The 26,330-nt window shown below is 52.6% G+C and overlaps 1 protein-coding gene across 1 annotated transcript; it reads left to right on the top strand.

Moving 5' to 3' along the window:
• Positions 1–486: 486 nt before the first annotated feature.
• Positions 487–20,855, top strand: COLGALT1 (collagen beta(1-O)galactosyltransferase 1). The gene is made up of 12 exons (XM_061190257.1): positions 487–797; positions 2,120–2,230; positions 2,971–3,088; positions 8,155–8,289; positions 9,439–9,643; positions 11,091–11,210; positions 15,891–15,967; positions 16,041–16,147; positions 16,413–16,545; positions 17,834–17,961; positions 18,826–19,032; positions 19,261–20,855. The coding sequence occupies exons 1-12, from the start codon at positions 535–537 to the stop codon at positions 19,526–19,528; spliced, it is 1,872 nt and encodes a 623-aa protein (XP_061046240.1). The 5' UTR covers positions 487–534; the 3' UTR covers positions 19,529–20,855.
• The last annotated feature ends 5,475 nt before the right edge of the window (positions 20,856–26,330 follow it).

Below are 26,330 nucleotides of genomic sequence, written 5' to 3'. Positions count from 1 at the left end.
GCGCTTGGTACTCAACAACCCTTGAGGACATCCCAGGGAGGTCGAGAACTAGAGTGGTAAAACCCATGTTGCAGCAGAGGAAACTGAGGCTCATATCTTGAGTCCCAAACCAGATCCTGACTATCCAGGTTCGACTCGTGACACAGCCGGGTCTTACACAAATGTAAGTTGGATGGCGAATCAGGCTGGGATCCTGGCGGGAGCAGTTGCTCGGTGGCAGGGCAGATTCTGAGCTCTGACGCCTTTACCGCACAGACCCAAGTTCAGAGCGCTCAGCGTCTTGGGGTGGGGGTCGGGGGCGGCTGGGCTTCCCGGGCAGGCCTGCAGATCGACGTCACTTCGAGCGGGCCGCTGCGGCGGGTAGGAAGCACTTTGTGTCTTTAAGACCGTTTGGAGGCGGGCCCTGACGGCTGACTCCGCCAGGAGCTCTCCTCCCCTTTAAGGCGCACGGCAGGGGCGGGGTCCCGACGGCCCCTTTAAGGCGCCGTCCGCGTCCGCCGGCAGAAAAGCGGCTTAAAGGCGACGCGTGGCGCGATGGCGGCAACCCCACGCGCATGCCGGGGGCACGGGCGGCCCCTCCCGGTGCTGCTGCTGCTGCTGCTGTTGGCGCTGCCGCCTTTGGAGGGCCCGCCAGGCGCCGCCGCCTACTTCCCAGAGGAGCGCTGGAGCCCCGAGTCGCCGCTGCAGGCGCCGCGCGTTCTCGTCGCGCTGCTGGCGCGCAACGCGGCCCACGCGCTGCCTGCCACGCTGGGCGCGCTCGAGCGGCTGCGGCACCCCCGGGACCGCACAGCTCTGTGGTGAGCGCGGCGCCCGCGGCCCCGCATCCGGCCTGCTGTCCCCATCCCGGCGGGTCCACGCCGCGCCCCGCCCGCTGTCCTGGCACCGGGCGGGGCGGGCCAGCCCCACGCGTGCCTTTTGCTTGCTGTCCCCCATCAGGGCAGGCCAAACCCACGCGTGCCTTCCTGCTTGCTTTCCCCCTGCCGAATTAGCACCAGCCTGAATGGCGCTTTGCCAGCTGGCCTCTTTAGGGTGGGGCGGGCCACAGCTCTGCCTTCTGGCCCCCCCATTAGGGCATATCCGGGATCACCCGTGCCGCACTGCCCGGACTAACCCGCCAATCCACTTGGGAGCACACACAGCTTCAAAGGGAAGTCTGAGAACCCGCCCCCACCCCCAGTTGGGGCGTTGCAGTGGCCCGCATTGCACTTCTACTAACTGAACGTCTTTCCGCTCCTGCTGCTGTATTGCTCCCTGAACCCAGCCTGAATCGGACCTCCTGCCTTCTGACTACTGGAGTGGGTGGGTGGGGTGTGGGACGGATGGCGGAAGGTTGGGGGGAGTGGATCCTTCCTAGAAGCAGAATGGGGCAGGGCCATGAACAAGCCTGACTGGTGACTTACCGCTTCCTACCTCAGTTTCTTCATCTGGAAAATGGGGATACTAATATAATTCTGGTTGGGTTGTCTCTGAAGATGAACAAGTTACTGAGTGTGAAGCCCTTGCGCCTGGCATCAGTGACCAGAGCCGTGGTTATTATTATCATTACTGTTACTATTGTCATCGTTGCTATCCTTGTTGTTGACTAAACAACAGTTCTTTTGGGAGAATAACTCTCAGCTGATGGTCAAACTAGACTTCCAAATATTCCTTTTCCCTCCAGGCCGGATAATCCAAGCACACAGTTGGTGTTTAAGAAATGTTTGTTGAATGAATGAGTGACCACAGCCCACTCCAAAGTGGTATTGCTCATAGGAGAGAATTGAGGAAGTTGGGGCAGGGCTGCATGATATATATGTATTTTTATTAAATTTTATTAAATTCACATATTTAGTAGTGAATGTGGTTATAAGATCTTAGATGCCCCATAGAACGAACGTCATCTGATGTGTTTTTCCAAAATTAGCTTGTTTAATCCCCTCTGCAGCCCAGTGAAGTGGGCCCTGTCCTCACCCCCTGTGTCACAGATGAGGAAATTGGGGCACGGAGCACGGAAATGTCTTGCCCAGGGCTGTGTAGCTGGGGGGAGGCCGAGCCAGGTCGTGGGAGCCTTTGTTGCCTTGCTGCTGCTTGGCCTGCCTTGGTCTCCCTAACTTCACTCACTGGCCTGTTCTGTCTGCAGGGTGGCCACGGACCACAACTCAGACAACACGTCAGCCGTGCTTCGGGAATGGCTGGTGGCCATGAAGAGTTTGTACCACTCTGTGGAGTGGCGGCCGGCAGAGGAGCCCAAGTGAGTGCCAGGCCTTGCCCTGCCCCCTGCCCCCAGCTGGACTTGGCTGTGCCCCTGCTCACACATCCTCCATGACTCCCCATCATCCTGGGCCAGCCCCCCGCCCCCAGTCCCTGATGCTCCAGCCCAGCTCTGCAGCCTTCAGCGCTGGCTGTGGCTACTCTGACCCTACCTCAGCTTCACCAGTGGGTCATAAGCCTCCTGTTGGACCTTTGCCTCCGCCGTTCGCTCCACCTGGAATTCCTTCATTCCTTGGTCTTTGTGGTGGACGCTCGCTGCTTTGTTCCCTGTGTCACTCAGCTGCAACATCACCTCTGCTGCTTAGCGTCCCCATGAGCCCTTGAGTGATGTGGACTTCGGTTCCTTTCACTCTTTCAGGATTAATTTCTGTACCCACCCACTGCCCAGACCAGATTAGGAGTCTGGGAGGACAGGCTCCGAGCTTTCTTGTGCTTTGCGTCTTCTCTCCTAGTGGCTCCCCCTCACCCTCAGGGATGTCTCTGCAAGGCAGTAGAGGCCCTTTCCCCTCCCCTCTGGGCCTTTGCACATGCTGTGCCCCCTACTGGGGACACACCTCTGTTCTCCTGTTTTCTCCTTGCTTCTTCCCAGCCTTCAGATCCAGCTTACACATCCCCTCTTCCAGGAAGCCCTCTCTGACCACCCCACATTCAGCCAGCTCAAACCCTCTCTGGGCTCCAAGAATGCCCTGTGCTTCCCACATCACAGCTGCCTCTCTGCAGGTCCTACCCAGACGAGGAGGGCCCCAAACACTGGTCTGACTCACGCTATGAGCACGTCATGAAGTTACGCCAGGCAGCCCTGAAATCGGCCCGGGACATGTGGGCCGATTACATCCTGGTGAGTTTCTTGGCCAGCCAACCCATGGGTCCCCAGCCGAGGGTCTGGGGTATCCAAGGGAAGGCAGAGTGGCGGGATTCGGAGACCAGCCTTAACCCCATTTTACAGAGGGGAAACTGAGACTCTGAGAGGGGAAGTGAGTTGTCAGAGGTAACACAGCAGGTTAGCGGAGGAGCTGGGATTTGATCCTCGGCCACCTGGATTCTTAATCATCAGGAACGAATGGGCTTTTGTGTCCCCAGCCGACCCCTGTAGTTGCACACTTGGGTCATCTCCACTTTTGTCAGCATCACCAGTGATGTGAGTTCTCTCTGCAACCACGATGATGACCTCTGGGTCACTCCGAGAAGCAGGAGGATGGGGCGGGGGCTGGGGGATGTTGGCGACACTGAGCTGCTGAGCCCTGACTTTTACTTCCTCCTCCTGGGCTTCTGGGAAGAGGGGAGCGGTTGAGGTTTTGAATGCAATGTTGGATTACATGCCCACAGATCACGGGTCTCCTGTGAGCTCCTTCAGCCGGGTTCCTTGACCTGGGCATGGTCCCCTCCCCTGGTGCGATGGGCAGGGCATTGACAGCTGAGCCTGGTTCACCATGGAGGTTGAATGCAGTGATGCCAGCTTGACGGTGCCCGCGGTCGGTTTCCATCTTCGTGCCAAACCTCAAGCTTTGGTCTTTACCTTCTTCATTTATTAATCAGCATATATCTATCGGCCACTCCCTGTGCCCTCCTCGTGCCGGGCCCTGGGGACACAGTGAGGGTCAGCACAGGCTGAGCCCCACCTTTCTAGCATCCCCGGAAAGGTGGATGTGACCAGAAAACAAACAAAACTGAATGAGGAAATATCAGAATGCGGCCAGTGCTGTGAAAGGCACTTGATGATATATCAGTGTTCTGGGGCTGCCATAACAAAATATCAACACTGGCGGGCTTAAAACAATGCAGGTTTATTGTCTTGCAGCTCTGGAGGCCAGCAGTGTAAATCAAGGTGCAGGCAGGGCTGCACTCTAAGGGAGGATCCTTCCTTGCCTCTTCCAGCTTCTGGGGGCTCCAGGTGTTCCTTGGCTTGTGGCTGCATCCCTCCAGTCCCTGCTTTTGTGGTCACGTGGTCTCTTCTCCTTATAAGGTCACCAGTCACTGAATTTAGGGCCTACCCTAATCCAGTATGAACCCCATCTCTTTTTTAAAGTAATTATTGTTTGATTTGTTTATTTATTTTATATTCTTTTCCATTATGGTTTATCACAGGATATTGAATATAGTTCCCTGTGCTAGACAGTAGGACCTTGTTGTTTATCCATCCTATGTATAATAGCTTACATCTGCTAACCCCACACTCCCAGTCCTTCCCTCCCCCATCCCCCGCCCCCTTGGCAACCACAAGTCTGTTCTCTATATATGTGAGTCTGTTTCTGCTTTGTAAATAGGTTCATTTGTGCCATATTTTAGATTGCACGTATAAGTGATATCATATGGTATTTGTCTTTCTCTTTCTGACTTACTTCACTTAGTAGGGTAATCTCTAGTTGCATCCATGTGGCTGCAAATGGCATTATTTTTTCTTTTTTATGGCTGAGTAATATTCCATTGTATATTTATACCACATCTTCTTTATCCATTCATCTATCGATGGACACTTAGGTTGTTTCCATGTCTTGGCTATTGTAAATAGTGCTGCTATGCACATAGGGGTGCATGTATCTTTTTGAATTACAGTTTTGTCTGGGAATATGCCCAGGAGTGGGATTGCTGGATCATATGGTAATTATATGTTCAGTTTTCTGAGGAACCTCCACACTGTTTTCCATAGTGGCTGCACCATTTTGCATTCCCACCAACAGTGTAGGAGGGATGAACTCCATCTTAATTTACATCTTAATTACATCTGCAAAGACCCAATTTCCAAATAAGGTCACGGCCACAGGTACCAGGGGTTGGGGGCCTCCCTTAGGAGGGGGCCCTAGCAGAGATCTGAAGGAGCCAAGGAGCCAGCCTCAGCGGGAGCTGGGGGCCAGTGTCCGAGGCAGAGGGAACAGAGCAGGGAGAAAGCTTGGGGCATTCAAAGACTGGCGAGGAGGCCAGTGTAACCAGAGTGGAGTGATGGAGGGGGTAATGCTGAGGTGGTAGGTGGGGGCCGGACTATTCAGGCCAAGGGAGGGATGCGGCTTTTACTTTGAAGGTAATGGGGAGCCATGGAGGGTGTGTGAACAGGAGAGGGCTAGGTTCCGATTTCTGATTTCTGATTTTCAGAAGTTCCTGTGGCTGCCGTGGGGAGCAGGGCCTGTGGGGCAGGAGGGGGGGCAGCAGGAGGCCAGGGTGGGGGCCTGTATGAGGCTGTGGGTTCAGGATGCGTTCTGAGGCCAAGGGGACAGGCCCTGCTGGATGTGTGGGTGCCGGAAGGACCTCACGTCCTGGCCTGAACCTTGTGGGGAGAACAGCGCCATCTCCTTGGAGGAGTTAGGATGGAAGAGGCTCCTCCTGGGATCCCTGTGAGTTGGTGCCTTCTCAGACCATTTTATAGATGGGAAAGTGGAGGCTTAGAGAGGGAGGTGACAGCCTGCTGGGTGGGGTCTCAGAAACAGTGAAGAACAGAGGTGGGACTCGAACCTCCCAGAACCATCCAGCCCAGGGCCACCTTGGCTGCTTCCCTGGGTTTTGCTTTCATGGTTTGACGTTGGCTGGTTTTCACTTTTTTCTCTCAGCAAACCTGGGTGGAACTCAAGGTTTTGGTTCAGAACTCAAAGCAGCTTTTGACATACCGTATATTTTTGTAATCGGGGACTTCAGTAATCCATATTGGAATGTGAAATCATTTGTCTAGTGTTTTAAAATTATTATTAAAATGGCCTCTTTTTTTCTCTTTTTACAAACACTGTGGGTGTTACTTGTAAGAAAATATACAAGAAACAACAAGAAGCTTGGAAAGAAAGAAAAAAATCATACCTTGTAGTCGTACCTCCCAGAGAGGCTCGCTCTCTGGCTGCGTTTTTTCATTGAGGTGCAAGTCACATAACATAAAATTAGCCCTTTTCAAGTGTACAGTTCAGTGGCATTTAGTACGTTCATCATGTTTTGCACCACAACCTCTATGTGCTTCCAAAACTAGTTTCCATCACCCCAGAGGAAACCCTGTGCCCATGAGCAGTCACTCTGCATCCCCTCCCCCAGCCCCTGGTGACCGCTGATCTGCTGTCTGTTTCTGTGGATTTGCCTGTTCTGGACACTTCACATAAACAGGATCATATGCTATGTGGCCTTCTGGGTCTGGCTTCACTCAGCCTGATGTTTTCAGGGTTCATGCAGGTTGTAGCGCGTGTCAGTGCTTCACTCCTCTTTCTGGCTGAGTGATATTCCATTGTATGGATGGACCACGTTTTGTATATCCATTCATCCGTCAGCGGACACTTAGGTTGTTTCCACAGTTCGGCTTCTGTGGATAAGGCTGCTACAAACGTGGTGTGCACATGTCTGTTCGAGTCCCTGTTTCCAGTTCTCTCAGTCTGTACCTAGGACTGGAATGGCCGAAACTCCATGTTTCACTTTCTGAGGAACTGCCAGACTGTTCTGGCTGTTTTCACTGCATCTGTATTCCAAGGTCACAAATTCAAATGTCCACAGGGGTCTGGGCAGGAACATAACAGGGCCACACAGCTTGTCCCAAGGGGCAGCCACCTCCCATCTCCAGCTGGGGCTTGCCACGTGGGAATGCCCTTCCCACGTTGCTGGAGAAGGCAGAGATTCTAGTTTTTGCTCTTGTTTATGGCAAGTGATTCATACGTTCTAAAAATCCTGCATGGGGGGCTTCCCTGGCGGCGCAGTGGTTAAGAATCCGCCCGCCAATGCAGGGGACACGGGTTCGAGCCCTGGTCCAGGAAGATCCCACATGCCGCGGAGCAGCTAAGCCCGTGCGCCACAACTACTGAGCCTGCGCTCTAGAGCCTGGGAGCCACAACTACTGAGCCTGCGTGCCACAACTACTGAAGCCCACACTCCAAGAGCCTGTGCTCCGCAACAAGAGAAGCCACCGCAGTGAGAAGTCCGTGCACCGCAATGAAGAGTAACCCCCGCTCGCCGCAACTAGAGAAAGCCCGCGTACAGCAACGAAGACCCAACGCAGCCAAAAATAAATAAACTAAATAAATAAATTAAAAAAAAAACAAACCAGAAAAACCCTGCATGGGTAATGGAAAGCATATCTGTGGACCAGATGCATTAAAAAAAAACCCACCTCCTAATAGTTGTATAATATATCATGCCATGTGTGTTTTCACATCCCGGTAGACAGGAACGTCCTTACCTAATTGTTTTCTGTGGCTTGATTGTTCAGTTGTCTCGACACATTCTGCAAGGGGACAGCAGGGCAGGGCCAAAGTTTCTGTAGGTAATTCTCCACTGCTAGACTCCTGGGTCGTTCCCAGTTTGTGTGATGACCAACCCTGCCATGAATATTCTGGTGTGGCCTTTCTGTAAGGTGTTGGTGACATACGGTTTTGGGGGGACAAGCAGGCACCCCCCACCATGATGACCCTATTCATGGGTTGGTGAGTTTCCTTCCAGGCTGCAGCAAACAAGTTATCATCTTTTTACCCCAACATTCAAGGTGTTTAAAAAAAAAAAAAAAAAAGCCTTACGTAAAGATCCTATTTTTACGAATTTTTTTGTTGGCATTTAACTTACATAGAAAAAAGTGTGTTCCAGCCCCGACTGTCCTCCTCATTGACCAAGTGCTGCCCATCTTAAAAGTTCCCATAAAAGGAGCCACATGATGCACCCGCTGTCACTTCCCGTGGCTCGCCAGCACCGTGTGTGGGACCCATTTGTGTTGCTTCGTGCTGTGTGGTCCGTCCCTTCTCTTGCAGTGTCGTGTTATTTCATTGTGTGAACGTAACTCTGCTGGTGACTTAGGCAGAGCTGTCCGTTGAGGAGCAGGTGGCTTCCAGGGCCGCAGGTGCTATTCCAGGCGCCCCCCTCCCCAGGGCTCCGGCCTCTACCCCAGCTGTTCCAAGCTGTGGCCTAGCCCGGCTCACTCTGGCGGCCCACACTGATGCCATGTCGGGTGTTTTGCAGTTTGTGGACGCGGACAACCTGATTCTCAACCCTGACACACTGACCCTGCTCATCGCTGAGAACAAGACGGTGGTGGCCCCCATGCTGGATTCCCGGGCTGCGTACTCCAACTTCTGGTGTGGGATGACCTCCCAGGTCAGGGGGTTACCGTGGTAGGGCAGGGGCCTGGGGGTGGTGGGGGCTGGATTTGGAGTCTAACTTATCTTCACACTGCCTCATGGTGAGCATTTGATAAACACTATTGTGATAATCCTTAAGTAGACCTTGAGGGAGGGTCTACGATTGTGTGCCCCCTCCCCCCACACCCATTACTGAGGCAGAAACACAACTGCAGAGAGAGGAAGCGACTTGCCTGAGCTCACATAGCTATGACGTGATGGTGCCAGGATGGGACTTCAGGCACAGCTTGATCCAGGTGTTCAAACAATATTCCTCTTCCTCCATCCCTTGTGTGGCTTCATTTTCAAACTCCTGGGGAATGATCTCAGCAATATTCAGCCAAAGTCTACTCTGATTGAACCTTGTCCAGTCTCCTCCTACCCCTGAACCAATTACTGAAGTCAGGAAAATGTCAGGCTCTGATTGTCCCACCCAGTGATGAGGGTGGGGTTTTAGGCAAAGCCAGGGAGAGTGAGGGGCCGGTGATGGAGCAGGGCTGTGCCAGGGGTAGGGGGTTGGGTGGCTAGAGGCAGGATGCTGACCCATCCTATCTCCTCCTATCTTTTTGTTTTGAATTGATGTGTAATTCACAAAATATAAAGTTCACCATTTTAAAGTGAATAATTCAGTGGTTTCTATATTTTAAAGTATGTCATAGAAATCTAAATGTTATATGCTAACAATTCCAGTTCATAAAGGGTAGGAGGAAGAGAGAGGACTGTTCCAGAAGCTTTTAAAACTTGTCTTCTAAAAGATTGCCCCCCGACTTTCTTGAAGTCCCAGTTCTGATGTTTAATTTTAAAATCAAAGGATCTCAAATATCCAGTCCCTTTTTCAGCTTTTTAATTTCCTTTCTCAAATGCTGCTTTTCTGATCAGAAGTATTGAGCTGGGTCTGCAAATGGGTGACTGTTTCCCTGTGTTTCTGTGCCATTGCCCAGCAACTGAGGCTCTGGAGCTGGAGACTGACAGGCCCTGCTGAGAGCCCTGCGCTCAGGGAATGCCCACCACAGCCAGAAACTGGCACCCAGTCTTACTCTCCGGGTGTTCTGTGCCTCCTGTTGTCCCGGGCCTCCAGCCTCACCTTTAGGGACCCCCATGCAAAACTCTGCCCGCTTCCCCACAGGGCTACTACAAGCGCACGCCTGCCTACATCCCCATCCGCAAGCGGGACCGCCGGGGCTGCTTTGCAGTCCCCATGGTGCACTCGACCTTCCTGATTGACCTGAGGAAGGCGGCATCCAGGAACTTGGCATTCTACCCTCCCCACCCCGACTATACCTGGTCCTTCGACGACATCATTGTTTTTGCCTTCTCCTGCAAACAGGCAGGTGAGCCCACAGGGAGTTTGCCATCATGGGGTGTCTCTCTGCTTCTTTGGGCCCAGTGCTGAGCCCACAGAAGGTTCACAGAACCAGAACTGCAGGGTGCAGTGATGACTTCAGGTGCAGCTGTATCCAGGTGTTCAGATGATATCCCCAGGATATCTCTCCAGCCCTGGCTTTGCTGGGTGGCTTCACTCCCCAGGTCTTTAAGATCTGCTTATTGAAAGTTATTTCCATCTTGATATTTTCCTATATTCCCCCAAATATCTGTGGTTGAGCATAATTGTTCCCTAGTTGTATACTTAGGGCAAAAAAAAAAAAAGTTTAAAGAGGAAGAAAACATAGCCATATGCTGACCTGTCATTTATTTTTAAGCCACGGGTCAGCAAACTATGTCCCATGGGCCAGATCCGGCCCACTATCTGTTTTCGTATGGACGCAAGCTAAGAATGTCTTTTGGGTTCCTGGACCCAATTCCTATGTGTGTAGGTTGGAGGTGGGGGTGTATTCCCCACACCGACAAGCAATTCTGGGACCCCAGCAGGGTGTCTGAGAATTCAGCTCAATTCCAACTCGGTTCTGGCTCTGTCTACTTGGAGATAGCCTCAGATTCCACAGGTTAAGGGCTCAGCCCCACAAAACTATGTCCCCCACCCCGCTTCAGATGCTGATCGCAAGTCCAGGTTGTCACCTGTGCTTCTGACCAAATGGCTAGAAATCAAAGGTTCCCGCGACTCCTTTCTTGGGTTCTGCTAATTTGCAAGAGCAGCTCACAGAACTCGGGAAACCTGTTTACTCACTAGGTTACTGTTTATTATAAAAGGATATAACTCGGGAACAACCCAGAGGAAGAGGTGCACGGGGCAAGATTTGGGGGAAGGGGCGCAGAGCTTCCACGCCCTCTCTGGGCACGGTCCGAAGGCAGACTTGAGTTATTGAGACAGAACTGTTTGGCCCACAGACCTAAATATTTACTGTCTGGCCCTTCAATGAAAATTGTTTTCGTTGGGTTTATCACTTTAAAAAAAGATATATACTCATTATAAAATTTGAAACCATTCAGAAAAGGACTAACAGAGATAATGTTACTCATGGTTTGTCCAACTGCATCTCATTTTTATGCATAAATGTGCATCTTTACTGTTGACCCGCAGTTTTGCGGTTTGCTTGGTCGTGGAATCCTGCAGGGACTGAGTCAGTACCGGTGCAAGGCACTCGTTAACAGTTCTGGAGTTTTTTGTCTTCTTTCCTGGCACTGCGAACCCCTGTTCTGGCTCCAATTCCCAGATGGAGCGCCAAGGGGGGGCGGTCTCTGCCAGTTGCTGGGAACAGCTGGACCCATTTTACGCTCTGGCCCCATGCTGGGCTGTGAGGCTAACGCTGCTGTTTGGAGGTTGCCTCCACTGCCTTGTTGCTCTGTTTTCAATTTTGATTGTTGTTTCCTTGGCCCCAGAGGTCCAGATGTACGTCTGCAACAAGGAGGTGTATGGCTTTCTGCCGGTGCCACTGCGGGCACACAGCACCCTCCAGGATGAGGCCGAGAGCTTCATGCATGTGCAGCTGGAGGTCATGGGTGAGTCTGCCTGCGCCAACCTGGGAGGGCTGAGTCGCCTCCCTCTCCCTGCCATCTCGCATCTGTGAACACTGACTGAGTGTCTGCTGGGCGCCAGTCTCTTTGCCGGGCACTGGGAACCCAGTGTGAACAGGTGGACGGTTGTCCCCCCTCTCACAGAGTGCTGGCTTGCAAGCAGCTGTGCACGGCATGCTCGGGGAAATGAGGGTGGGCTTTCTGGCGGAGGTGGCATTAAGATGCAGGGTAAGTAGGAGTTAGCCGATAAGAGGATTGTAGCCGGAGGGAGCAGCACGTGCAGAGGCGGGGAGGCTGGAGGGGCTGTGAGCTCAGGAAACAGGTGAGGTCGGCGGGACAGAAGTGGGGCTGGTGAGCTGGGCAGGGCTGGCAGGCAGGGCCAGGGCGGGGGCCTCAGACATTCGGCTGAGGAGCGGGCCTTTTCCCCCAGGGCAATCAGGAGCCATGGAGGGTGTAGGAGCAGTGAGGGCAGCAGGTTTCACTGATGACCCTGCATGTGCGTGGCAGCATCTAGGACACAGCCATTTTGGGCCATTTTGTCACTCATGTCCCTGCCAACCTCCAGACCCACTATTGTTTGTTTAATGTCTATCTTAACGGACACTTTTTTTTTTTTTTTAACTTGAATACATTTTAAAAAGGAGACTACATATTTTTACCGTGGTTGCAAGCTCATGTCTTTCTAACACATATACAAATAAATCCGTAGACTATTAAACTAGCAGCTGTCCCTCTGGTGAGGTGGGCTGAATGCACAGGGCCGAGCTGCCATTGATGCTGCTTGAGGAGGGGATTCTGCCCCGGCTGAGGGTCTCTGAAGCAACCGGATAGTGGTACGGCGTCCTCCTCCATGGGGGCCTTGCCCTGTGCTGACCACATCCTTGTGAAGGCCTGGGAAGCAGCATGGCCGTTCCTCCCACTGCACAGATGGAGAGGGCCTTGGAGGGCAAGGCCCCTGCCCTGAGGTTCAGTCCGTGCCCCATCCCCCGGCCCCGGCTCTGATCCGTTTCTAGAAGGTTCTGTCTGTGGCTCCCCCTTGTGGCTGAAGATGGAATGACACCCTGCTTTCTTTGTTTTGTGGGGGCTTTGGGGGTCTTTTGAGGTGCCACCTGGAGGCTGCAAGGTCATCAGGGTGAAGACCCCCGCAACACCCAAGTGTCTGTCCCATGTAGTTGCTCAGGCTCAGCCTGGCAAACCCACCAGGCTGTAGTCATAAGAAGTGGGTCTCTGCCTCTTGCCAACTCCTGTGGGCGAGCGGACCCCGAGAAGCTTCTCCAGGCTGCCATAGTTTTCCTAGTTTAACTTTTCACATATATTTCCCTTGTTATTTTTGGTCAGAAGACTGTTTACGCTGCCGTTATAAACGGAAGGCACAACAGAAGCGTGAATATTTTCCTGTTTCTCAAGCACCAGAGCAAATCACACAGAACAGACGGAAGGAGGGTCTGGAGGTTTCAGATATTTGTACAAATCCTTCCTTACAGTTCTAGTGAGAACCACCTTTTTTCTCCACCTCTGTGTGGGTACCTGTTCCTGGGCTGTGCATGTGATTTTTCATGTGTTCAAAAATCTTTCGAGACTTCCCTGGCAGTGCAGTGGTTAAGACTCTGTGCTTCCACTGCAGGGGGCACGGGTTTGATCCCTGGTCAGGAAACTGAGATCCCACAAGCCATGTGGTACAGCCCAAAAAAGAAAAAAATCTTTCTTACAATGAAATTTCAAGCTTACAGAAAAGCTCAGAGTGATGCCCTCTGTGTATGGGGAATCCAGCAACTTCCTTCCCTACCTGCTCATGGACTATGGGATGTCTTTCCCAGTTGGCCCCATAAACTTGGCTCAGTGTAAATCCTGTTCTTTGAGTTTTAGCATACACAGCAGTGACAGGTCATGTGTGTGCAGCATGATGATTGTTTTTATTTTATTTTTTAATTTTTTTATTAAAAAATTTTTTTTCAATGTTATCATGTTTTTATTGATCAATCTGTGCCCAATTAAAACATAGACAACCAAAAAAATACCCTTATCTAAAAGCAAACAACTCAGGAACATCCAGATGCAAGAGGTGCATAGGGCAAGGTATGTGGAAAACAGTAAGGAAGCCTGCATTCCCTCTCGGAGCTCGCCGTTCTCTGTTTTTAATATCCTTGTCACCAGACACGGACCAGGCTCTGGCCCTCCCCAGGGTCCCCCACTGTCGTGATTCCACCAGCTGACGGTTTTTTTCCCTTTTTGTGCTTCACATCAGTCAAGCTGCTCAAGTGCGGTGTCTTCTGCCCAGTGTCCTCGTCTGTGCTGTCACCGGCCGCTGCGTGTGGCTGTGGCTCGTTCTCTTGTCTTGCTGCGTAGTATTCCATGTAGATGTTCAGGCACAGATTTATTCACTCTTGGCTGTGTCATATGTCACTTTACCAGTCTTCTTCTGAGCAGCATGGAGGGCATTTCCCATTTTTCCCAACATTGCCATGTGCGAGAGAGTTCTAGACATGCATCAGTAGGTGCAAAGTTAGGGAATATCCACAAGGTTGCCCTCACTTCTTACGCCAGTTGCAAAATCTGGGGTCCCCAAGACCATGCTCAGGTTTGATAATTCACGAGAGGGACTCAGAACTCACTGGAAGCTATTATACTCACAGTTACAATTTATTACAGCCAAAGGACACAAATTAAAATGAGCAAAGGGAAAAGGTGCATGGGGCAGCATCCAGGAGCGTTCCAAGCACAGAGATTCCTATTGTCCCTTCCCCGTGGAGTCATATGGACAGTGCTTGCTTCTCCTAGCACTAGTATGTGACAACGTGCATGGTGTACTGCCAACCAGGGATGCTTCCCAAGCCTCCATGTCCAGGGTTTTTACTGGGGCTCCTACACACAGATACAGATGATTGCCACGTGGCTAACCTCCATCTCCAGTCCCTGCAGAAATTGAGCCAATACCAAGTAGCCCAAGACCTCCACCCTAAATCACACTGTTGGCATACATACCCAGTATGTCCCAAGCCCTGAGATAAAGACATTTCCAAGGGCTTCAACCTCCCAGGAGCTGGGAGCAAAGGCCAGACCTCTCTGTGGTCAAGTTTAATTCTTCACCCTATGATGGGTCTAGGGGTGTTACATTTTTTGACATGGCTCTCTGGAAAGGCTGCATTGTGTTGCTCCTTCTGGACCTAATATGCTCCATTTTCCCAGAACTGATAAGAAAGGATGAAGAGATACCCCCACTTCCCATCAGCAGGTCCTTTCACCATCCACACCCCAAGCGGGCAGGCAGAGGCTGAGAAAGAGAGGGAAAGGGCACCTGGGATTTGAATTTGGGTCTTCAGATCCCAAAGCCTTGCCCTTGGGTCCTAGGCTCCCCTGAGGAGGACAGGGGGTGGCAGGGAGCTCTGACGGGCCCTGGATAGGAAGAAACCCCAGGGCACAGTGTCCCTGGAGGAGGCCCAGGGTGTGACGTGGGAGGTGCCAGGTTGACCCTGGGCCTCGCCCAGGTTTCTCCCAGACAGAGGGCCCTGTGTCTGTCCTTTGAGCTCACACAGGGCCTTTGTTCTTGGGGAGGCAGATGCCACACTCACCTTTTCTGGGCCAGCCTGGTAGATGACCAGGAGCCTCACCAGGCCCACAGTCCCCTGTGGATCTGATCCTTCTGTGGGAAACCGTCAGGGATGTACCAAGACAGGGCCCCGGGGATGTGGTCTGAGCACTGCTCACAACAGCTAAAAGGGGAACAATCGCGAACACCCTGAAATTCTTGGCATACCTGGGCTTGTAGATGTGTCACTCCAGTCACATGGCCGTCTTCACCCTGTGTGTCTTCACACCGTCTACCCTCTGTGTGTGTCTCTGTATCCGAATTTCCCATTTTTATAAGGACCCCAGTCAAACTGCTTAGGACCCACCCTAATGACCTCATTAAAGATTCTGTTTTCTAAATAAGGTCACATTCTGAGGTACCGGGGTGTCAGGATGCCAAAGTATCTTTTTGGGGAGGATACAGTTTCACCCAAGACAATGTGTGTGATTTCATGGCATCTTATCATGACATAAACCTCTGAGAGATTTATTAGCCCATTTTATAGATGAGGAAGGTCATTCCTTTGTTCATTTTATGAGTTTGTGCCGAGCTCGGTGTTGTGCGTAGGGAGCCAGTGTGAGTGGACAGACCTGGTATCCGTCTGGCAGAGCTCATGGGAGATAATCAGGGAGCCGGGGAGGTAGGACAGCAGAATGAGGCTTTGACGGAAGCCCAGGTGCTGTGGGAGCCCCCGAAGAGGTACCTGACAGCCTGGGGAGGTCAGGAGACTCCTCTGCTGACACCCGCCCACCCCCCGCCCCGTCCCAGAAGGCCTCTTAGCTGATAACTCAGGGGGAGGAGGGGAGGAAGGAAGGGTATTTCAGTAGGGGCCCAGCATGTGCAAAGGTCCAGAGGTAGGAATGGGAGATGGGTAAGTCTGGAGCAGTGCCAACAGCCAGAGTGGGTGGGAGGCGGAGGAGAGAGACTAGCACTGATGTTGTGAGCGGGGCCGTGTCAGACAGGGTCTCCAGCGCCAGGCTGAGGAGCTCGGGATGACGGAGCCACGCAGAGGGTGGGGAGGGGGCGTTGGAAAGAGGCTGGACACCCCCCAGTTCCCAATGACCCCCGTGACCCCTCGGCTTCTCTCTGCCGCCCAGTGAAGCACCCACCCGCGGAGCCCTCGCGGTTCATCTCGGTGCCCACCAAGACGCCAGACAAGATGGGCTTTGACGAGGTAGGCTGGGCCTTCCGTCAGGGGTGGGGCCGGGGGCCGGCCTGGAGGGTCCAACCGAGGCTCTGGGCCACAGGTCTTCATGATCAACCTGAAGCGGCGTCAGGACCGACGGGAACGTATGCTGCGCGCGCTGCAGGAGCAGGAGATCGAGTGCCGGCTGGTGGAGGCTGTGGACGGCAAGTGAGTCCCACCCCGGTGGGGGAGGGGCGGCTCCATGTGTGGGTGTGTAGACGTCGCGGGTGGTGGCCGTGGAGCGGATGTGAGTCTGACCCTGCGCGGGGTGCTGGCAGGTCTGCGCACATGGTGTAGACCACGCCCTGGCAGCCCACATTGGGTCCAAGAGGGGTGCGCAGGTTGGGGGGGGGTGGCAAGGGGGAATGTCGCTAATGGTGGAATTGTGGGCAGAGAGAGTCTTCCACTGACCCCCTCCTGACCCCCCTTGCAGAGCCATGAACACCAGCCAGGTAGAGGCACTGGGCATCCAGATGCTGCCCGGCTACCAGGATCCTTACCACGGGCGGCCCCTCACCAAGGGCGAACTGGGCTGCTTCCTCAGCCACTATAACATCTGGAAAGAGGTGGGTCCCGCAGCGGGGCAGGGCCCTCCTCAGCCTTCTTAACAGCTCAAGGAGGGAATCACCTGCACCCCAGACAGTCTTCTCTCTTTAGTGAATGTGTCACCTGAACCCTGGGTGGGTGAGCTGCTGTCCTTCTCCTGTGCAGATGCGGAGCCTGAGTCTGGGGAGGGTTGAGCCTGACTCTAGAAACAGGTAGGGTCTGAGGCCCAGGACCTCGAAGCAAAACCTCTTTATGTCCACCCGCTGTCAAATATCTAGAGCCTGGGCACCGTGCTTAAAGCTTAATAGTAGGAGTAATAGCCATGGTGACGATAACTAATGCAGACCCCACACATTGGTACCCCATTAGCCCCAGAGGCTCATCACACACCCTTGGAAGGAAAGGTTATGATGGGCGAGGATGCCAGGCACGGGCTGGAACCTGGGACCAGCAGGCGTGAGGCCAGATGGGGCATTTGGTGTTTGAGGCGACAGGTGCTCAGCCAGGTTGCCCTCCTTTTCTGATATTCATCATGGAGGTCATGGGGCAGGGGTTGCAGTGTCCGGGTAGCTGTAGAGCCAGAGGGGATCCAGGTTCAAGTCCAGCCCTGCCTCTGAGAAGGGTGAGCTCTGTGAGCAAGGAAGGCATTTCCCAATCGGAGCCTCAGTTTCCCCAGATGATGGAGTCACAACTTCAGGGGCAGTCGTGAAGATTCTCTAGTTCATTCATTCTGGGAACATTTGTCAAGGACCTACTGTGTGCCCAGCCTGCTGCTGGTGCTGGGGACACGGCAGCCACCAAGATAGACCCAGCCCCCTTCAGGGGGCTCACAGCCCTGGGAGGTGGGGAGACTGATGACAATCCACAAAGAAATGAATGACAATGAAATAAGTGAGAGGCATCTACAGGAGAGGCCCAGGGTTATGAATTATCCTCAACTGGCAGCTTTGGGTGATAGTCAGGGAGGACCTCTTGAGTAGGTGCCAGGTGAGCTGAGGCCAGAAGGGTGAGAGGGAACCTACCTGCTGCTGTGTGGGGGAAGGGTGCTCTGTGTCAAAGGCACAGCGTAGGCCCAGGCCCTGGGTTGGGAAGGAGCAGCCAGGCTGAGGTGAGGCTGTGGAATCTGCTGCCAAGTTGTGGGGAGGAAGTTTTGGCCAGGAGGTAGATCCAAATTGGTGGTGGTGTGTATGTGTGTGTGGGGGGTGGTTTGCTTTTCTCTTGGTGCCCCAGAGCTTTTAAGCAGAACTGGCTTCGGGGTCAGGCCTGGCTTTGATCTCTCCAAGATCTCAGCAGGGCCTCCTCCCTCAGGTTGTGGACCGCAGGCTGCAGAAATCACTCGTGTTCGAGGACGACCTGCGCTTCGAGATCTTCTTCAAGAGGCGCCTAATGAACCTTATGCAGGATGTGGAGCGGGAAGGTCTGGACTGGGACCTCATGTGAGTGGGGCCTGGGAGGGGCCAGAACTCAAAGGTGCGGCCTAGAGCCTCTAGGTCGGAGGGCCTTTGCAGGTTAATATGTTAGGCCAACTTTTGGGAGCTTGGCAGGAGGACTTGTTCTTGACCCAGAAGTCTAGGGACCTGGTGGAAGCCTGCCAGCTCGTTCAGGGTTTGGAGACTTGACTGGAGCCTGTGGGGTAGAGAATAAGGCTAAGATTTGACCCGGAAGCCTGGGGAACGTGGCTAAAGAACTTGGGGTGTGGCCTGGGGTGGGTTTGATCCGAGCTTGGATGCAGGGCCAGAAGCCTGGGGGCTTGGCTGAGTGGGGTATGCCCACGGCAGCCTGGGTCTCAGACCAGTGCTAGGTAGAGTATGGCCAGCATATTTCTGGAACAGTCCCTTGGTATCTCATGTAGGTGGGATGGTTCATCCTCCCCACCCCACCCCTGCCCCCACCACCACGTGCAGGGCCCTGATCTGGGTTCTGGGCCTCAGACTCAGGACGATGCTATTGATAGGAGCAGTAGCTTCTCCCCTTCACTCCTGACTGCTCACCCTATCCGTCACCTTGCCCGCCTGCCTCACAGCCCTCTGAACCCAGAGCAGCTCCCCTCTCAGCTCCGCTCTCCTTCCTGTGGCACAGCCTCCCCAGCTCCAGATCCTCCCTGGCGCCCTCAGAAAAAGCCCCCTCTCCTCCCTGCGGCCCCAGACCCCTGTGGGCCTGCTCTCACCCCGTCCAGTCACACCAGCCTCCTCATTGCTCCCCACCCCCAGGGCCTGACAGGGGCTCAGTGGATCTCTGCGTTAGCATTCTTGGGTGGGCAGGCGGGAGGCAGGTGACAGGGCCCCCATCCCGCACCCCAGCTACGTGGGCCGGAAGCGGATGCAGGTGGAGCACCCCGAAAAGGCTGTGCCCCGCGTGAGGAACCTGGTGGAGGCCGACTACTCGTACTGGACGCTGGCCTACGTGGTCTCCCTGCCAGGCGCCCGCAAGCTGCTGGCTGCCCGGCCACTCTCCAAGATGCTGCCCGTGGACGAGTTCTTGCCGGTCATGTTCGACAAGCACCCAGTGTGAGAGGGGCTGGCGGTGGGCAGGCGGGCTGGGGTCTCGCTGTGGAGCTGGCCTGGGTGGGGGCGTGAGGCTCGTGGGTCCCAGGGAGGTGGCTTTCCCTCTGCCTGCTTCTTCCTCCATCTGGTCCCTCGCCGCCGCCCTCCCCCGACCCCTGCCACCCACTTCTGTCTCCATTCGTCTCTCACCCCCCAACCCGCTGCGGCCCCCGTGCCCCTCCTCCCCTGCAGGTCTGAATACAAGGCCCACTTCTCCCCTCGGGACCTGCGCGCCTTCTCCGTGGAGCCCCTGCTCGTCTACCCGACACACTACACAGGGGACGACGGGTACGTGAGCGACACGGAGACCTCGGTCGTGTGGAACAACGAGCACGTCAAGACCGACTGGGACCGGGCCAAATCCCAGAAGATGCGCGAGCAGCAGGCCCTGAGCCGCGAGGCCAAGAACTCTGACGTGCTGCAGTCCCCGCTGGACAGCGCTGCCCGGGATGAGCTCTGAGAGCTCTGAGGGGCGGTGGCCATGAATCCAAAGCAGCCTGTCGCTGGCCCGGCCCCCGCACGCCCGCCGGGGACAGCGGGGCCCCTGTGGACCCCTGGCCGGCCAAGGAGGGCTCCCCACACAGGGCTCAGCAATCACGTGCACGCAGGCAGCATTAACGGAGGTGCCTGCTGTATGCCAGGAACGGGTGGATTGGGTGGCACCAATTCGTGCGCCCAACACTTTAAGCGATTACTGGGTACCAGGTTCCTGCGTTCCGGCAGTGAACGAGGCATGATTATTCCCTCCCTCGGTGATGGATCCAGTCGTCAGGCATTATCGATCCCCCATCAAGAAGCAGGCGCTAGTGATACACATTCACTGTTTGAATTCATTCGAGTATTTATTGAGTGCCTACTGTATGCTGGGCACCATTCCAGGCTCTGGGACTAGTGAGGTAAACTTTCATTTATTCAGACACATATTGAGCACCTACTATGTGCCTTGTACTTGTGACACAAAAGTCCTTACTGACTCGGTGCATTTATTGAGTGCCTGCTGTGTGCTGGGAGCTGAGCTTTGTGCTAGGGCTGAAGATAAACAAGGTGCTTTTCACTCCTAATTGGTTTCTTCCCCACGCATCCAGAGAGCATCTCCTGTGTGCCGGGCACTGGTGACACAAAGCAGGATGACAGCTGTTCAGTCAGCATCTGATCATCAACAGAGATGAAGGAGTCCTTTCGTTTCTTCATGCAGCAAGCATTTATTGAGTGCTGGCTGTGTGCCTGACCTCATGGACTCCCAGTGGGGCTGACTGAGTTTGATTCCTCATTTCCCGCCACCCCCCTTCACCCGAGCCATGTGCAGATAACATCCTCTGTCCACCGCCCAGGAGAGGGGGTGGCTCTTCCCTTGCCAGGGGCAGCCATGGGTTCCAGCTACCCCATGTCCTCATGCAAGGCCCCCCTGCTAGACCCAGCCCCCCTGGAGGGGGTGAGGGGTGAAGCTGGGGGCGGGGTCTCCCATGCCCACTCCTGGTCTCAGTTGCTTGACTGCCCTGCCCTGCACGTCAGGTGTGGTCTCTGCCTGCTCGATGGCGTTTCTCTGTCCAAGCCTTTGGTGGGATCATGCGTTTGGGGCCTCGCGTGGGCTCTGCTGCACTGGGGCGCTACCCACGGCCCGGGCAGGACGTCCCCTGGCACAGGCTGGAGGACTCGCTGGGTCTTCAGCCTGAAACGAATGTCAGAGCCGGCCAGCGGTGCCTCATTCTCTGAAAGATAACTAACTGCTGTCCGGGTCGGGTCCTGGATAACTTGCTTATTTTTCTATTAAATGTTCCTGGTTGGTTTTCACATAACATCTGTGTTCCCTTCTTGGCCCAATGCTCTGCTTACCACCTACGCACCACCCACACTCCCCACCCCCCCGCTTCAGGCCAAGATGTGGGAGGAAACCAGGTGCGGCGGGGGTAGTGAGACCCCGGGGTTCCAGTGTGCCCCATAAAACTTCCCCAGAATAGCCCGGGGACAACAGATGGTCAACCTCACTCTGTCCTGCGGGGTCAAATAACAGAATGAAGAGGGGGGCTGTCATAGTTTGGAGTCTCCAGAAAACAGACCCCAAGATGAGGATTTGAATTATCCGAGAGGTGACCCCAGGAAACCCTGATGGCAGTGGGGACGCGAGGCAGAGAGGGAAGGAGCCCTCCAGGGGGTGCCAGTGAGCAATTGACTCGGCGGGGTGGGGGGAGGCAACTGGGGGGCAGGGACAGCATAGAGCATGCACCTCAGAGTGGTCCCACCCCAGGGGCGAGGGAGGTGGGGCATTTATCCACCCTCAACAGCATTTGAATTTTCTGGGTCAAATAAGGGTTCTCAAGATTCTCAAGCCCTTTTAGGGTGTGCAGGCATATACCCGAGGCTTTGACAAAATAACAGATGGTGTGTGATCCTTGTGGAAAAATGAGAACATACAGCTAAACAAACCGAAAAAAGCAAAATTAAATCACACGTCCTCAGAGACAACAACTCCTAACTTTTTAGTGACAAACCTTTCAGTCTTACCCATTTGCATGGTACAAATATATACATGTTTTGAAAAAGAGGATTCGTGTTACATAAACTCTGTTACAACCTGCTGCTTTCTTTTTCTCCCACACAACACATTTTAATTTCATAAACACGGGATCAAATTGTACCCGGATTTTTTTCAGCAATTTTCTTTTTAAATTTAACAACATATTGCAGACATTCTAATCAGCGGAGATGTCTACCAGCTCTTTTTGGATTGTTACAATAAAATAGGCTGTGATCAGGATGGACCAGCATTTATTCAATCATCCTGATGGAAGAATATCACAGCCTGGCAGTGAACAGTATTATACAATCCATCTTTCCTCCTGGAGTGTTTATTTCAGTTGGGTAAGTTGATACAGGTGGGATTGCTGGGTTAACAGAAATGCGCCCTTGAAGTTTCAGTAGAGGCTGCCATGTTTTCTCTTCTTGTTAAATCTTAGCTATTCATCATGTATCTGCGAGGGTGGATGATCCCAGTTTATTAACCAGTCTCCTCTCGTAGAACACTGGAGTCGTTTCTCATGTGTTACCGTTACATGTTATGTTTCCAAGTCTTATTTTAACCCGGTGGATCTCAATTGGGGGGGGGGGCGCGGATTTTGTCCCTCAGGGACATTTGGCGATGTCTGGAGATGTTTCTGGTTGTCATGACTGGGGGTGGGTGCTCCTGGCATCTAGTGGACAGAAATTAAATTCCCTGAGTGCACAGCGGGGACCCATAACAAAGAATGATCCGGCCCCAAAAGTCCACAGTCCCTACACCCAATTCCATTCAGCCCTTTGGGGACAGAAGTCTCTAGAAGAGTCTTCTTCGTGGCATGAGTGAAATTTCCTTTGCTATGAAATGTCTCTGATTCAAACATAGATTCTCAGGCTCTGCCTCCAGACTGAAGGGGTCAGAAGCTTGGAGGTGGTGCCTGGGAACCTGAGTTTTCTTTCGATGCACCCATCCAGTTATCTAACTCTGATCTCCCCTTTGCTCTCTGAACATCCGGGAGAACCGCATCCTTCCTTCTAGAACATTCCTACAGGAATGACTCCACAGAACTGGCTCACCGGGGGAACTGAGGCGCCCCACACTCACAGGAGGCGGACAGTCGGGAGGTCCTTGCAACCTCCAACTTGGGGCACACACCCCGTCTCTGTGATTCAGGAATAGGATGCTGCCTTTGCCTCCATCACAACTGCTTTTCAGTGCCCTCCAAGCTTGTCACTGAACAAGGGAATTTGGATTCCAAACTATCAGATGCTTCCATGCCCTGCTGCCGGCCCAGTGAAGAGGAAGCAAAACCAAGACAGCTCTGGTTTCTTCTGCCTTCCAAACTGCCCCCAGGACACCTCTGGCCGGTGGACCGGAGCACAGGCACAGCTGCAGGGACCTCTTCCAGCGTGCAGCTTCTGCCCAGAAAGGGGTTGGGTGGGAGTGGGTGCTGACGTCAACCCACCACTCCCCCTCGTTTATGACTGTACGCTGTGGTGATGGTAAGAATGATGGTGTAATTGCAGGCTGCATAATCATAGCAACCATTCTATGTAATTGCAGGGTTAGGAGCAGAATAATTATAATGCAATCTAACAAATTATGGAGTGAAATGTAATCTTACGTAGGTCATGAATCACATAATTGTGTTACACCCTCCGGGAACTGACTGTGCATTTTGTTGACATTCCCTGGGTGGTCTTGCCCTGTTGGCAGGTGTCGTGACGAGGAGGCTTGGGTAAATAGTGGGGGCGGGATTACGGTAGTTTAAGGCGGGTGGGGGAGGGGAGGAGCGGGAGAGGCTGAACCAGAGGGTTCAGGTGAGACTGGAGGGTGGTGTGAGCATAAGGGCGGTGCTAGAGTTTAGCTTAAGGTTGGGAAAAGTGGGGAGAAACAGGAGGGGAAGTTGAAGAAGAATGGATTAAGTCAGGGGTTGGCAAACTATGGCCTGAATCTGGCCAGCCATGTTTTGTTGTTTAAAAAAAAAGTGGTTTTTTTATTGAGATGAAACTCAGGTAACATAAAATTAACCATATTAAAGTGTGCAATCTCATGGCAGTCAATGTACTCGCATTGTTGTGTAGCCATCACCACTATCCATTTCCAAACTTTTTCATCCTCCCAAACTGAACACCTGTCCCCAGTAAAGACTAACTCGCCGTTCTCCCCTCCCCCAGCCCCTGGCAATCACCCTTCTACTCTCTGTCTCTATGAATGTGATGACTCTAGGGACCTCATATAAGTGGAATCATACAGCAATTGTCATTTTGTATGTAGCTTCTTTCACTCAGCATAAAGCCCTCCGGGTTCATCCATGTTGTAGCGGGAGCCAGAATCTCCTTCCTTTTTAAGGCTGAATAATATTCTGATCTTGGGCAGCCTCGGCCGGCAGTGGCTTGAAGCAGGATCTCAGTTTCCCCGACCAGAGACTGAAGCCAGGCCACAGCAGTGAGAGCACTGAATCCTAGCTACCAGACTACGAGGGCCAGTGGCTAGTGACAAGGCCCTGGCTTGTCTGCTTTGTAGAAATGAATTTCAATAATGGGACGGAAAGTAGTGAAAAAAGTAAAGTGTTTACTAGGAGGAAAAAAAGAGTACATGTGAATAGACACGCACGGGTGGGCTCAGAGAGAGAGCTGCGCCTTCGTGGTAGTTCGAATCATTTATACAGGGCATTTCTGCTGGGTTTCCTCTGGTCAATCGTCTTGGCTTTGCCTGGCTCTGAGTCCGTATTTGGTATAACTCAGGGTCCTCCCCTGTGTGCACGCGCATCTCTTAGCCAAGAAGAATTCCAGCGTAGAGGCCTGTGGGAAGGTTGACACCATCTAATATGGGGTGGCACCCCCCCCCTCCTTTTTTGGCCCCCGAGGAGCCTTTCTGGGCATGTGTAGTCAGGAAGTTCTCCCTGACCTCAAGAATGAGAAATATGTGGTCTCTTTATCTTTTATCCAGGCAGGACTCAGCTTCTCTCTCCCCCTGCCATTATCTTTATCTTAGAGTATCTGCCCACAGGGGACAGACTTCAGCTGCTCAGCCTGGGGCCCATCTATCTCCTGCCTCAATTCCACTGCATGTAAGTATAGATCACATTTTGTTTATCCATTCGTCTGCCACTGGACACTTGGATGGCTTCCACCTTTTGGCTATTCTGAATAAAGCTGCTATGGACGTAGGTGTACAAGTATCTCTTCCATATTTGCTTTCAGTTCTTTTGGGTATACACCCAGAAATGTATTGTTGGAACATATGGTAATTCTATGTTTAATTTTCTGAGGAACTCTCATCCAGTGTTCCATAGCTGCTACACGTCTTTTTTTTTTTTTTTTTTTAATGCTATTCTTGTCTGCTTACATTCTTTTTATGTATGTATGTATGTATGTATGTATGGCTGTGTTGGGTCTTCGTTTCTGTGCAAGGGCTTTCTCTAGTTGTGGCAAGTGGGGGCCACTCTTCATCGCGGTGCGCGGGCCTCTCACTATCGCGGCCTCTCTTGTTGCGGAGCACAGGCTCCAGACGCGCAGGCTCAGTAGTTGTGGCACACGGGCCTAGTTGCTCTGCGGCATGTGGGATCTTCCCAGACCAGGGCTCGAACCCGCGTCCCCTGCACTGGCAGGCAGACTCTCAACCACTGCGCCACCAGGGAAGCCCGCTACACGTCTTTTTAAAAAAATATATTTATTTATTAGTGTTTATTTTGGTGAAATTCACATAATATCAAATTAACCAATTAAAGTGTACAATTCAGTGACATTTAATACATGCACAAAATTATGCAACCGTCATCTCTGTCCAGTTCTGGGATATTTTCAGCACCCCAGTGGAAACCCTGTACCCATTAACTGTCACTCCCCAGTTCCCCCTCCCTGCAGCTTCTGGCAATCTGCTTTCTGTCTCCTCCTCTGAACATTTCATATGAATGGAATCATATACTATGTGGTCTTTTGTGTCTGGTTTCTTTCACTCATCATGTTTTTGAGGTTCATCCACATTATAGCATGCATCAGTGCTTCATTCGTTTTTTAAAGCCAAATAATATTCCACTATATGGAATGCATTTTGTCCATCCACTCGTCTGTTGATGGACATTTGGGTTGTTTCCAACCCTTGGCTATTGTGAACAGTGCTACCTTGAACATGTGAGGACAAAGATTTGTTTGACTATAGCCGCTTGTTTTTCCAGGTAAAGTTTTCTGGGCACTAAGCCCCGCCATTCATTTATGTGTGGCTGCTTTCATGCTACAGCGGCAGAGTTGAAGAGTGGTGTCAGAAACTGTATGGCCTAAGATGTTTACTATTTGGCTCTTTACAGACAAAGTTTGTTGACTCCTGGTTGGATGAGTTTGGGAGCTGGGTCGGCTGGCAGAAACTTCTAGTTTTTTTTTAAATCAATATATTTTTTATTGAGATATAGTTGATTTATAATGTTGTGTTAATTTCTGCTGTACAGCAAAGTGATTCAGTTATACATATACATATATATATACATTCTTTTTAGAAAAATATTCTTTTCCATTGTGGTTTATCATAAGATATTGAATATAGTTCTCTGTGCTATACAGTAGGACCATGTAGAAACTTCTACTTTTGCCCCAATAAACATTCTTTTCTCCTACAGAACTATAACTTTGGTTGGGGAAATGGCTGCTCAGGGCAAAGAATACATTTCCCAGCATCCTTTGCAACTAGGCACATGCAGTAATGAGGTTCTGGTCTGACGACTCCTAGTGGAAGTGATGGTCACAGCCTCTCAGTCTTACCTAAAGGGACA

This window comes from Eubalaena glacialis, chromosome 4 (assembly GCF_028564815.1).
Source record: "Eubalaena glacialis isolate mEubGla1 chromosome 4, mEubGla1.1.hap2.+ XY, whole genome shotgun sequence".
Lineage (NCBI taxonomy): Eukaryota > Metazoa > Chordata > Mammalia > Artiodactyla > Balaenidae > Eubalaena > Eubalaena glacialis.
Note: the sequence above shows the minus strand (reverse complement) of the source record. Positions and strands in the feature narration are given on the sequence as shown.